The 13,725-nt window shown below is 46.4% G+C and overlaps 1 protein-coding gene across 1 annotated transcript; it reads left to right on the top strand.

Annotated features, from left to right (window-relative positions):
* Nucleotides 1–234: 234 nt before the first annotated feature.
* LOC121438308 (placenta-expressed transcript 1 protein-like) lies at nucleotides 235–10,423 on the top strand. Its single transcript, XM_041638583.1, has 4 exons — nucleotides 235–477; nucleotides 4,247–4,451; nucleotides 6,545–6,606; nucleotides 9,199–10,423. Exons 1-4 carry the CDS (start codon nucleotides 288–290, stop codon nucleotides 9,513–9,515), a joined length of 774 nt encoding a protein of 257 aa, XP_041494517.1. The 5' UTR covers nucleotides 235–287; the 3' UTR covers nucleotides 9,516–10,423.
* The last annotated feature ends 3,302 nt before the right edge of the window (nucleotides 10,424–13,725 follow it).

The raw sequence follows: 13,725 nt of genomic DNA on the forward strand, positions 1-13,725 counted from the left end.
AGGCGCCGAGGGGAGGGACATGCACCGTAATTTGTCCAGTCCTCTTCTTGAGCAAAACTGGAATTGGTAAAGGATTGTTGGTGACACAAAAAGTGGAGGCTGGTGATTCACTCCTGGTGATGTCTTGGGCCAGATTCCAGAAGGCAGTATTTTCAGGAGGGAGGGAGGGAGATTTGCATACATGACCTCACCCAGGAGCTTGGGCCCCACCGCATATAAAGTGGAGAGCCCAGCAGTGGAACTCATTCTCACCTACTGCCAGACCCAGCAACCAACCAGGCAGAACCATGGCTGTGTTCCGTTCCTTGCTGCCACAGCTGGGGCTGCTCCTGTGCCTGGTTCTGGGCTTTTCTCCTGCCTTCTCTGCAAGTTATAATGACCCCTGCATGGTCTTTAATACAACCTCTAACTCCACCGCGGACAACTTGGGAATCAGCACTCACATGGAAGTCTCTGGCGGGAACACAAGCTGGACAGGTGAGTCAAAGTCATTCATGCTGCTGTCCTTTGTTCTCGCAGAACACAGCCTTCCATCCTCGCTCCCAACGTGTGTGTGAACAGGATGGGAAATGAGGAGGGGCGCTTAATGCGTGAGAGTGGATTGGAAGGATGGTTTCTGCAGTTTCCGGTCCATATCTGAATTACGGGTGGTCTAAAGTGCTCAAATGAACTGAGCCCCAGCCAGGCCATACCTTGGCGGACATGTGGCTGCATTAAAGGGACACTGTTATTTTGAGGGATTTCATTGTGGTAACAGTCCCATCAGTCCTCTTGACAAAATGACCGCACCTGGCAGGAGGATTTGCACTTAGTGTGTGGGAAAGACCGCGTAAGCTAGAGGGAAGCCTCAGCAGGCCCCCACCCCACCCCACCCCGTCTGTGGGGAGCCTCAGGGCAGAAATCTTAACCGGTTTGCCGGGGCTTCACTGGACACAGTGGAAGAAGCGGCCTGACTCTTGGCTGTTCAATCATAACCTAATGTTTTTCTTAGAGGTATCTGGAAAGTATTTCATAACTTTCCCTTTGGGGAATTCAACAGACCTACGAGTTAAATAATACGCTTTCTAATTAGTCAAACCTGTTAGTCAAGGAAAATGCTTTCTACCTAGCTTTACTTATTCTTTAAAAAAAATGTTCAATTTGTTTTTTAAAATTTCTATTATTATAGTGTGTGTTCTCTTAGGGTGTGCGTATGTGTGTGCACACACATGCCCTGGCACTCATGCGAAGGTCAGAAGATAACTTTGTGGAGGTGCTTCTCTCCTTCAACTATCATATGGGTTTGAGGCTCGAACTCTGGCCTCCAGGTTTTCGCAGCAAGTGCCTTTCGCCTCTGAGCCCTCTCACCTACCCTTCCCCCACACCTCCCACCCCACCGCCTAGTTTTATAATAGCGACATTTTCTTTGGGGGCTACATAGATGAAAACGTTTAACCCCCGCCCTGACCTACTAGGCAGACCCGTTGATATCCTTTGTAGGCACAGATGCTGTAAAAATCGTGATCTGGACGGAGGTCCACATTCTAATGCTACGTCTTACAATGTGCCAGATTTTGCTCTAAGGGAAACTGCTTTCATTAGCCTCCCTTTTACAGAGGAGAAAAGGAGGCATATAGAAGTCAAAGGTCACTAGAAAGTCACAGAACTAATATTTGAACCTAAGGAACAAAGCCAAGAGCCACCCTTTTTACCACATTATGCCGCCCCTCCTCTCTTAAAAGTCTAAACAAAATTTTCAGAGACCACCTTGGTTACGCCGGACGCTGTAACCAGCCTAGCACGTGAGCCGCCTTGCCAAGCCTTCCCCACAAGCATCCCTGCTGTCTCTCTACTGTTTCCTGGGCCGGTGGGGGGCTGTCCCTACGCAAGCGCTCCACGCCCTTCTCCCTTGAGAAGTGGGTCTTTTCATACCAGAGCTGGGAAGATAAGTCTGTAATTCAAACTGAGCACTAGGTGGACGTCTGCGAGTGAATGAATCCATTACTGCGGGAGCGGTTACAGGCCTCTGATGCGAAGTGACACATCAGGAGACAGGCAGGTCTGCTGCTGAAACGGGAGAAAGAGAGACGACTGGGGGAAGATAAGATGAAGATGAGGGAGGCGGTGTGTGAGGCGGGGGAGGGGGGGGAGGAACCAAGACAAGGGGGGGGGGGAGGGCGACCACAGCAGCCTCCGGGAAAGGGAAAAGTGCTTCACTTCCTTGAATGCCTGTACCTGCTTTGCTCAGATTCCATTTCAAACCAAAATGCTTGCAAGCTCTGAGGTCAATCTGACTCATACTTTAAATTGAGGGTCAAAAATCCTCTGTCCTCGGGCATGAGAGGAGCCAAATTCCACACCTAGAAGGGTTTCCCCATGCCTTTGTAGAACCTTACGGGCCGGACTCAGGCCTTCCAGAGACCCCAGTAGACACCAACCAGGCTAGCCACCTTCCCTTGTTTTGCTGTGTGAAATCCTTTTCCACTTCAGCATTCTGTCAACATTGGTAAGCCACGTATAAATGGCTTGGCAGATCCTGAGAAACAGTTACAGCTTGGCCAACACCTCAGAGCACCTTCCCTGGGCCTCTTCAGGAAAGAAGTCTGCAATATTTACATTAAGGCTATGCTGGGCCAGCCGCTGCCTCATTGTTCTCATCTGTGGACAAGAAGAATGTAACTTATTATTTCCCAAACTTTCCATCTTTAAGGACATTGAATAAAGGATTTTTTAAGAGCTAGAGACAGAACCCAAGACCTCGAACATGCTAGACAAGCGCTCTACCACTAAGTTTACGCCCATCCCTGCACAATACAGGGCTTTAGGATCAATCAAAAGTAGTTGTTTCAGCCAAACACTGGGCTGCTCTGATGCTTGCAGCAATAAAACTGTAAAATATAATTAAGCATTCAATTCTATAGAGCGGGTGTCAATGTTTCAGGTATGAGGGGAAAAGAAGGCTAAGTTAGCCCAGAGAGGGGTATGAGCAAGATCTGGGTGTTGTAAGTGGGGCTGGGGTGAAGGATAACAGAAAAGGAAGCCTCCAGGCAGGCACCCAGACATGAACAAACACCAGGTGCGGGTCAGATATGAGCCAGGTGCATTTGCAGAGCAGTTGGGGGCAGGGGAGGTGGGAACCAGTTGCTGTCCCTAGGGTGGACTGCGGACAGAAGAGGTAGGCGAGGCTTCTGGGGTCTTGCAAACTGTCATTGACAGGGAAGAGGCAGGAATGTGAAGCAGGAAATGTTGAGATTCTCTATGTGGGAGGGCGGGCACACTTCCCTTTTAATGGTTTGCCTGAGGAAGTGTGGTCTGGTCACTGAGAAGGGAGAAACTGAAGCCACAAATCCAGAGAATGCAAGTGCCAAGGAAGGCTGAAGCCCACAGTGAAGAGCAAAAAAGGACCAGTCAAACAACATCTGTGGAGAGCTAAGAGGTTTGATGACTATCTCAACGACACCTCTGTGCATCGGCTCCTCCCACACCATGACACAAAAACGTAGAACAAAAGTCAGCTCCTCTCTGAGTGAGTCAGGGCTTATGGGATTTGGGTCAGCTGACCTTCTTGGCAAGCAAAGTAGGCCGATAAAATATAATGTGCTTAAACATAATCAGTAATAGCATTCACAATTTGTCCAATATGAACTAGATGTTAGCATCTTTTCTTCAATCCTCTCAGAAGCCTTTACACGATGAGGGATAATGTCATTGTTCCCCAGATCCAGAGCAACAAAGTGGGGTCTTAAAATGTGTAGAGGTTAGGGATATAGCTTAATTAGTAGAGTGCTTGCCTAGCGCATTCCAAGTTCTGGTATCTCATCAACTAGGCCTAGCAGCACACACCTGTAATGCCTGTACAGGAGACTTAGAGGCAGGAGCATTAGGAGTTCAAGGTCATCCTCAGCTACACCTGAGTCCAGCTTAGGATGAGATCCTCTTTCAAAAAACAAAAACCGTGCAGAGTGACCACCGAGCAAGAAGAAACCAAGGCCCAGAGGTGTCTTGTCTTGCTCCTAAGTTCTAGAGTCAAGACGTAGATCCAAGACTGTCTGTCTATTGTGTAACACGAATCACTCGCTCTGCTTTCTTCCAGGCCGTCTTCAGTTTCTTTTACAGAAACAGGACCGTACTGTCCACACCCTGTAACCTCCCCCCCACTCCACCACCTTACCCCCACACTCCACCCCACTCCCACCCCCACTCACACTACACTTCAGTTCCTCTTGGGTCACCCTTCCCTAACTGCTTCCTGGTCCTCTCCTCCTAGTGCTTGTTCCTGTGAACAGTTCCATCAGGGCGGTGATTCTGAAAGTAACGAACCAGAGCAGCCCCTCAGTGGGTGCCTGGGTTGGAGCAGATCAGGAGTGCAATGACACCAGTGTCCTGTATCAAGTGACATCTCCCAACAGTTCCGTCGTCGTGGCAACGTGGATAGTTCCCAATTCTGAGAATGTGACTGAAGTCAGCCTGCAGTAAGGATTGACCGTGTTTCACTTTCTTGAACTTTTATAACAGGTTTATATAGTTTCACACTAGCCTAGGACTAAAGCTAGACTGGGGGTGTGAGCAGGGAACCCAGCAGCAGCGCTTCTTGTCTGCCTCGCCTTCCTTTGTTGTGCCTTTCATATATACACACACACACACACACACACACACACACACGCCCATCCACAGTACTCAACATAATCAGGAAGACTGGAATACTCTTTCAAGTTCTCCATATTCAAACTGGTAAATCTTTATTTAAAAAACAAACAGTTTTTGTTGGCCTACAAAATAATAAATTTCATTAGAATATGTCACCATGTATATCATTGTACTTTGCTCCTAGTCACCCCATTACCTTTTCTTGTTCCCCCCTTCCTTCAGTTTGTTTCCTCCTGCAAACAGTCCCTTTATACTTACACACACACACATACACACACACACACACACACACATATATATATTGTGTGTCTAAGTGTGTGTGTGTGTGTATATATACATATATATGTTAATCTAGTAGCGAATTATTTAGGAAAAGTGTGACAATGAATAATGACAGTAATTTCCTTCTGCCATAAAAAATGGATGCCCTGAGGTTCTAAGAAGAGGCCACCTGGAGGTTAGCATTAACCTTCCACAACCAATGCCTCTTACTCTGAGGGCCTGATATTACACTGACTTTAGAAACCAAGGGTTATGAAGAACTGAAAGGGCAACCCTGGCATGCTGGGTCCACTGTCAGCATTGTTGTCTCTGCAGAAGCTGGTGATGCTGTCAAGCCATTCTTCCCTCGCTTGCCGCACTCTGGACCTAGCCAGGCTTCATTGGCTCTAGAGGGGGAACTATTATGCCCATAGAGTGATAAATGGATGCCAAATCCAAAGGGAGCTACTACTACCAATTCTACCATGGCAATGGTTGCTAAGAACCCAGCTAGTTCTACTTAGAGAAAGGACTCTGGCCACACTGGATGCACCAGTGGGTACAGTGTGCAGTCTGCAGGAGAAACAGCACGGTCCCACCAACAGAGCGGTCTCCATCCTCACTGGCACACTTACTACCACACGCTAGTCTCTCTCCTTGTTTGTAATGTGCACACTCATGGCCTTGATCAGCAAGACTGGCTCAAGGGGAGGGGGACACAAGGAACCCCATCATGGAGGGCGCTGTGCTGAGTAGGCTACAAAAGGGATGTTCAAGGTCTTGCTTGGCCTGTGGAATTTACAGTGAGACTGGGAAGCAGGACCCACATACATGGAAGTCCTGAGGTGAATCACTTCCTCTGCTTTCCCTGAACACGGAGATTCAGAATGAGCTCTGTTGCACACTCTCCAGCCATCCTCTACTGCATCACACACATCACAGCTACAAATGACTCCTTAGCTGGTTTTCTGGGTAGTCATTGACCTGTCTCTGAAGACACTGTAAGTGTCATGAGCATCCGAGCCGTGACTGTTGGGTGCACTGCTGTCTGCTCAAACCAAGCCCAGTGACTGGCATACAGACTGCGTCCCTTCATGAGTGACTTGCTGGCTGTCTAGACAAGGGGCTAATGCTGCAACGGACCCACTGAGTTAATAACAACAGAATGCACTCTGAGGATCATTTAGTGAACATTTAAGTACCTAAGGTGTGTCAGGCGTTATTTGCAACAGAGCCTGCCCTCTAGTGGGTAGAGAAGCTCATAGCAACTCAATATAAAGAAAAGGTGGGGGATCTGTCAGGGTTAACCATAGGGAAACTGGGCTTGAAGGATGTCGTTTAATTTCTGGACATATAGCCCAGGGAAGTTATTACAAACAAAGAGAGTCTCTTGAACAAGGGACAAAGATGTGTATCAGCCTGTGGGGAGTTCCTAATTATGAAACTGATGAGGATAGGAGACAGGAGAGCTAAGACCCTGGAGGAGTTCAGTCAAGTCCGTATGAACTAGGTTAATATTTAATGAGTAGCTTATTGTGACATATAAAAAGTAAGCTCAGAAGAGATTAGCAGGATGGGGTGGTCCAGACAGGCTAAGATGGATCTCATGAGTTCCACAGACAAGGTCCTCACCATCTCCTTCTGATTTGCCCTCCAGGGTCTTCCTTGCTTCTGACAATAACACAACTATCACAGCACCTGTGAGACTGGAACGGCGAGGTGAGTTCTGTTCAAACTCTCTGTACATTTGCCAGTAAACCCAGGCAGTCTGGAAAATTATCTTACCCAGATACAGCTGAATTTTGCACCAAGCAAGAACCTAATGTGAGATTTTCCCAACCTTCTGTTTTATGCGATGTGGAAAATGAAAGCCTGCTCCAAGATTTGTGTAACTTTTCAGAAATCCCCACGGGCATCCGTGGCTTCAAATCCCTGCTTCAACAGGGGCAGTTTCTGTCCAGTACTGGAGGCATCAGTTGCTTCAACGGGGGCAGTTTCTGTCCAGTACTGGAGGCATCAGTATAAAAAAGCAACAACTTTCTCAGTCTCCACCCAGTACCTGAAGCCCCACACGCACAGGCTTTCACAGGGTGAACTTTAACCAACCCGTTTTTAAGGGAACTATGCAGGGCGGGGCTTGGAGAGCACTAGTTACACAAAAAGAATTGGTGTCACAGAAATGTCAATAATGTCATCTTCTTGTTAGCTTGCTTTTTGTTTTTGTTTTTATTTTTTTCTCTCGCAAGAGGTAGATTAACGCTCATACCTTGACACAAACTAAGAAAGTACATGGTCCCTAACCTGCATCTTCCTATTCCATGTTTGAGTGTGCGTGTGCATGCACATGCGTTCAAGAGCATGCATGCATGTTCATATATATGAATATATTCATGCATGTGGAGGTTGGTGGTCAGCCTCACCATGTTTTAGAGACAAGGTCTCTCGCTGGCCTGGGACTCACAACGTAGGATGGCTGGCCATTGATTCCAGGGATCTGCCTTCTCGGCCTCTCTGGTGCTGTGTTCACAAACAAGTGCCACCAACTCTGGAATTTTCACAAGGATCTGGGGAGATCAAACTCAGGACCTCTCAACTGAGTGAAAGAACTTCGCTGACTAAGCCCTCTCACAAGTTCCTAACAGTCTCAGCCGCTCTCAACACCACCAGGGGTTGCCACCATCTTTCCACAGGCTCCTTTCTCACCCTTGCTCAGGCTCCTTGTCCTTCCTCTCTTCCCTTTTCTCTTATTTCCCCCTTAAGAAGCCAAAGATTTCAAAACTGAGCTCCAGAAAGGAGAGTCAACTTACCTAAGGACACAGAGAACATCCAGAACATAACAAGGACTCCAAGTCTACTTCTTACACGTTTTTCTAGTTTTCTTAGACTTACATCAAAACTTAGAATTACTTACATTACTTGCATTACTTAGACTACATTAAAACCAAAGAAGTCATTTTAATGCAGTTTTAAATGTAGGATTCCGCTAAGAGCATGTGTGAAGCCTTGGATTCAAATCTCCAGCATGGGGTACAGGGGAGAGAGCGAGCATGTGTGCAGGTGTGCACACATGGGGAGGACAAAGGAGGATACCCTCTGCCTTCCTCTATGGCTGTCTTTCTTATGACTCAAGATAGGGACTCTCACTGAATCTAGCACTTCCCATTTTCAATTATGCTGTTGGCCAACAAGCACCACCAATTCTCCTGTCTCTGCGCGTCTACCTAGTGCTGGGTTTATAGGCCCCACTACCAGCTAAGGGTAAGACCCTTGAATTGTCAGAGCTCTAAGCTCCAGGTTTTCTGGCATCCAACAAGTCCCTAGGAGCACAGGCTTGATTTTCTTTGCTTCTCTAAAAGATAATCATTGAGACCCAGAATTTGGTCAGAACCTACAAAAGAAAATGTCCTGGGGCTTGCCAGCCTGAGAAACAAAGTCAAGGATTTAGACAGGGTATCCCTCTGCCCCTAGCTAGATAAGGTATCCCCTACTGACTTTAAGACAGAGACCACTGTTCTTGGTTCTACACAATACTAAGTTCTCACAAGGCCTTGGAATTAGCAAGAAAATCATAAAATTGTTCTACGTTTGGGTCATGCTTGCAGTGGAGCTAAGGGAATGAAGATATTTAAGGGCCCACTACCCAACCAATGACAAATTCTTATGCTTTATAAATTCTGTGGGGCTTCTCATCCCAACAGACTATGTGGCGCTGGAGAGATGGCTCAGTTCAGCAGTTAAACATACTGATTGCTCTCCCAGAAGACCCAAGTTCAATTCCCAGCACCCATGGGGCCCTCACAGTCCCGGGAAACCTGACACCCTCTTCTAGCCTCGAGGGCATCACATGCACGTGACGCACATATATACATGCAGGCGAAACAACTATACACATTTAAAAAATAAATAAGCAAAATAAAATGAAGGAGAAAACACGGTACAGACCTTAAGGATAGAGGCTTAGTTATTTTTATTACTGAACAATCTGAACTTTCTAGCTGCCTACAGCTCCCTCCCCCGCACAGCACTGGAGAAGCGTTGAGTGGCTTTTGCTCATGATCTCTGACTTTACTGTCTTGAAAACCAAGATTTCTTATTATTGTGTGTGTACCCATACGGCTGTGTGTGTGTGTGTGTGTAGGTCAGAGGACCACATCTTAAGATCAGTTCTCTTCTTCCACTGATTGTATAAAACTGAACTCATGGCCAAAGGCCTTTACCAGCTGAGCCATCTTGCCAGCCTTTTTCTAACACCTACCCACCTCCCAACAAAGGTATAATAACATTGTTTTCTGATTTTTGTTTCTCCCCCAGCAACACCTGCACCCTTGACCCGCACCCCTGAGATTCCTGGGACCAGCCAGACCACAACTGTGACTACAGCCAAGACACCAGCCAAGACCCCAGCCATGACCACAGAGAAGACTTTGAGTACAGCCAAGACCACGACTATGGCCAAGACCACGACTATGGCCAAGACCACGACTATGGCCAAGACCACAACTATGGCCAAGACCACGACTATGGCCAAGACCACAGCCAGAAGCCTGGCCGTCAACGCTCTGGGCAGTCCCCTTGCAGGTGCCCTCCACATCCTGCTTGTTTTTCTCGTCAGCAAACTCCTCTTCTAGAGGAAACAGGGGAAGCAAATCTCCGATGACCTACAAAGAGCATCCTCCCAAAGCTAGCTCCAGGCCAGTGTTTAAACATGAGTGAATGAAGGTTCTCCGTCCACAGCGCACAACTCTACCACCTCCAACCACAGAACTGTGACACTCTGAGGAACACAGACGTTTGCCTGGATCTTTCAGGGCACAAATTCAGCTTTTTTGTAAATACTTAGATCAGCCTAGCTGTAGATCAGCCTAGCTGTAACCTGGAGTTCTGACTCTCTGTTTTACATGCTGATAGCCAATCTGAACTTCTGTTCATTGCCAAAGGATTCCCATGAGCCTCCTGGGTTTGTTGTGGGGAGGGAGATCCTTCTTTACTTTCACGATGATTTCAGGTTTCTAGCCAAATCTACTCAGGTTACGAAGAACTTCTGTGACTACGTGACTGAAGGGAAAAAAAGAGACAAGAGTGGTAGTCCCGTGGCTACTAGCAGATCCCCGTTGTGCCCAGACCAGCAGGTTTTGAAGAGCAGAAGTATATGAAAACTTTGTCTGAGAAGCCAATGACAGGACCCGTGATTTTTTTTCCTCTAAGTCAAATAAACAATACATTGAACAAGAATAATGAATGTTAAATTGAAAGATAAGCTTTAAATGAGTGATAAAATACAAAGTGTTACCCAAATTTGTTTATGTTTTTAAAAATATGAGTGGAATATTGTGTGTGTGTGTTCTCAAAAACAGATGCAAGGTGAATTTCTCTCAATTTCGTTTTGTAACTTGTCAAAGCTGATTAATCCTTGATGGTAATTTTAACCAAGACATGGGCAAATATATATATCTGTAATATTTATAGTACAATGTGAAACAAAAAAAATTAGTTATTTCTGACAGTAAGCCTGTAATAAAAATAAAGCTTTCCTTTAGTAATTGTTTTTCTTACACCTTCCAGGGCCACCTATCCAGGGATGTGGCATTGTCCTCATCAATCACTAGTCAAAAAACGTTCCACAGAGTTGTAGGCATACAGGTCAATCTGAAGGAGGCATTTTTCTCAATTTAAGTTCTCTCTTCCCAGATGACCCTGGCCTGGGCCAAGTTGACAGAAACTAACCAACACACAAGACGACGAGATTTCCCTCAGATGGTTATTCTCTTCTATGTGCTGAGTCTGGTGTCCGCTTTCACACCACCTACATGGGCCAGTGTCGCAGAGATATGCTAGCCAGCAACCTGCCTGGTTGTTCTGTGCATTTTTGGAGGCACGCCTTTAATCCCAGCACTCGGGATGCAGAGGCAGGCGGATCTCTGTGAGTTCGAGACCAGCCTGGTCTACAGAGCTAGTTCCAGGACAGGCTCCAAAGCCACAGAGAAACCCTGTCTTGGAAAACCAAAAAAAAAAAAAAAAGAGAGAGAGATCGAGGGGTCAGAGAACTTCTGAAAGCAACCCTAATCACAGAGCTAGAAGCTGGGCATGGCAGTACTCCCCATAACCTCAGCACTCAGGAGGCAGAGGCCAGGGGACCATCAGTAAGTGTGGGACCAGGCTGCTCTCCTAGAAAGTTCAAGGATGGCCTGGGATGCACAGCAAGATCCAGTCAGAAGGGGGGCAGGCAGGAAAGAAGAGAGAGGTCACAGATGGCGAAAGGCAGGGCTGGAAGACAGAACTGCTCCACCTGCCTGGTTCCCCACTTAGTCACAAAGTTTTGAGTGGGCCCCGCCCTTTAGCTGGCTGAGATACAAAATAAAAGTCACCCCCGGCTCACCGAGTGTATAATGACGACGGTGTTGTTCATGGCAGAAGCAGTGACTACAGAGTCAATGGTAGCCATCATCACAACGCATCCCCATGTGTGTCTTTGAATTCCCTGTAGTTTGTTGTTTTCTGACTGGAGACGGACATTCGTGTCTTTCACCAGCTTTGGTGGTTTTCAGCCCTGATTTCTTGGTTCTTTCAACTTTCTCCTCTCCTGGAACTCCAGCTGCATGTCTGCCAGCGAATTTGCCCCCACAGACCTCTCGTTTCCTTTGTTCTTTTTTTCCTGCTCCTCAAACTAGATCGTTTCAACTGGCCCATCTTCAGCTCACCAATTCTGCCTCTTCAAGTCTGCGACTAAACCTCGAAGTTTTTACTTTACCTGTTGCACTTTTTAGCTCAAAAATTTCTATTTCGCTTCTGACTATAATTTCTCTCTGCCCACCCATATTCTTTGTTCAGAAATAATTTCCCTGATTTTAGTTTTTTTGTCACAGTTTCTTTTTATCCACTTTTGGTGTATTTAAATGGTTGACTTCAAATCTCTGCTTCTTAGGCCCAGTGGCTGGGCCTTCTTTGGGAACAACGTCTGCCTTTCTTTTTCCTTTGACTTGACCATACCTTTCCATCATTTTGTATCTTTTGTAAACTTTTGTTGAAAACTGGGTATTCTGAATGTTAAAGTGTGGTGCCCCTGGAAATCTGATTCTCTGACACAAATAAGTGGAATTTGCTATTGTTGACCCTGGGAACCAGATTCTCCGAAATGAACAACTGGCGTTTGCTATTGTTGACGCTATATCTGCAAACTGACTTCCTTGTGTGGTCACTGAATTTCTTTTCCGATCTCTCAGCAGTTAACCAGTGACCGTACAGAGTTTGTTAAATGCCAAACGTTGGCATCTTTGCCCTGATAGCTGGGATTTTTGTTTGTTCTGCTTTGTTTTGAATAGATTGCAGAAATCTAAAAATTATGACAGGTGTTTCCACCTTAATGGTTGCTCTGATGGCGAGACCAATACTTGGCACCTTTTGTCCATTGGTTTTCTCTTACATCACCAGGTGCTCACTAGTGACACCCGCTAGCCCTAGTGGAAAGCACTGTGTGTGAATCACCTCACTTGATTCTCACGCTAACTCCACAAAAGTCAGTCATTTGACAGATGAAGACACAGCAAAGGAAGAGGGTGTAAAGTCCAGGATGAAGGTTCAAGTCTACATTCCCAGCACTGCAGAGACTAAAACAAGAAGATTGCCATGAATTTGAGGCCAACGTAGGCTACATGGAACACCCTGGGCTACAATATAAAATCTTGCCTCAAAACAAAAACAAAAAAGTAAAAAATAATAAGAGAGTATATTGCCCAGGCAGCAAGAAAGTAGCGAAGCCGGCTTTTAAAGACTGTTCTATCCCACTTGTGAGTCTGCCCCTTAATCAGGACACCTTGGGGGTTCCTGAATAGCTCTGAAATTACCAGGGATTCCCCCAGAAACACCAGCTCCCCTGGTCACAGTGGGCGTGGGTGTTCCTGGCTGACACAAGCTGTGTTCTCTGGCAGTGCTTTTCCAGGCATCACTGTTTGGCGCCTGACCCAAAATAAACATTGGTGAATCCTGACCCAACACGCCAGAGGCAGTTTCGTATTTATCTTGTGTGGCCCAGCCTGTCCTTCGTTTCAGGCTCAACGTGGAAGGTGTTGCAAAGAAATCTGGGTAGCAGAATTCAGCCAGGCCGCACAGAATCAACTGAGCGAGAAAAGGAGATTAGAAGGCCAGAGACTCAACAGGCCTGGCCTTCTATTAAGTAGGAGGGTGAACGTAGACAAGCTCTTGTTTCGTCTTCTGCCTTGTTCCCAGTCTGTTAGACAATGCTCACCCCCAGTGTCTCAGCCCTCTTCCAGGTCTCAACTTGGGTTTCTCTGTCATACCCAATCCTATTTTTTAAAAAAATGTCTTTGGTTTTTTGTTTTTGTTTTTTGTTTTGTTTTTAATTTTTATCTTATCTTATGTGTATGAGTGTTTGCCTGCACCGGTGTAATGTAACACACACACACACACACACACACACACACACACATATATATATATATATATATATATATATATATATATGCCTGGTACCTATAGAGGTCAGAAGAAGTTGTCAGATCCCTCGGAACTGAAATCACAGATGGTTGTGAAGTACAGTATAGGTGATGAGGACTGGACCCTGGATCCTCCAGGGAGAGTTCTCTCTCCAGCCCCTCGGCCCTAGTTTAAGAGTCTAGTCAGGGAAGATAAATAGATGTTACCCTATGCCGCATCTGAGTAGTTAACATGGGTGCATTGCCGAGGACTGTGAAGCAGAACCCAGGCTCTCGGGAGAATGTAGTGCTCCACAAGAAACATCCTTGTGGACTCCGAAGGTAGAACCTAACCAAGTGCTCCACGAGAGACACCCTCGTGGACTCAGGAGGCCAATCTGAAACAGCA

Source organism: Microtus oregoni, unplaced genomic scaffold (genome assembly GCF_018167655.1).
Source record: "Microtus oregoni isolate MIOR12 unplaced genomic scaffold, Mior012 000055F_ref0000237, whole genome shotgun sequence".
Taxonomy (NCBI): Eukaryota; Metazoa; Chordata; class Mammalia; order Rodentia; family Cricetidae; genus Microtus; species Microtus oregoni.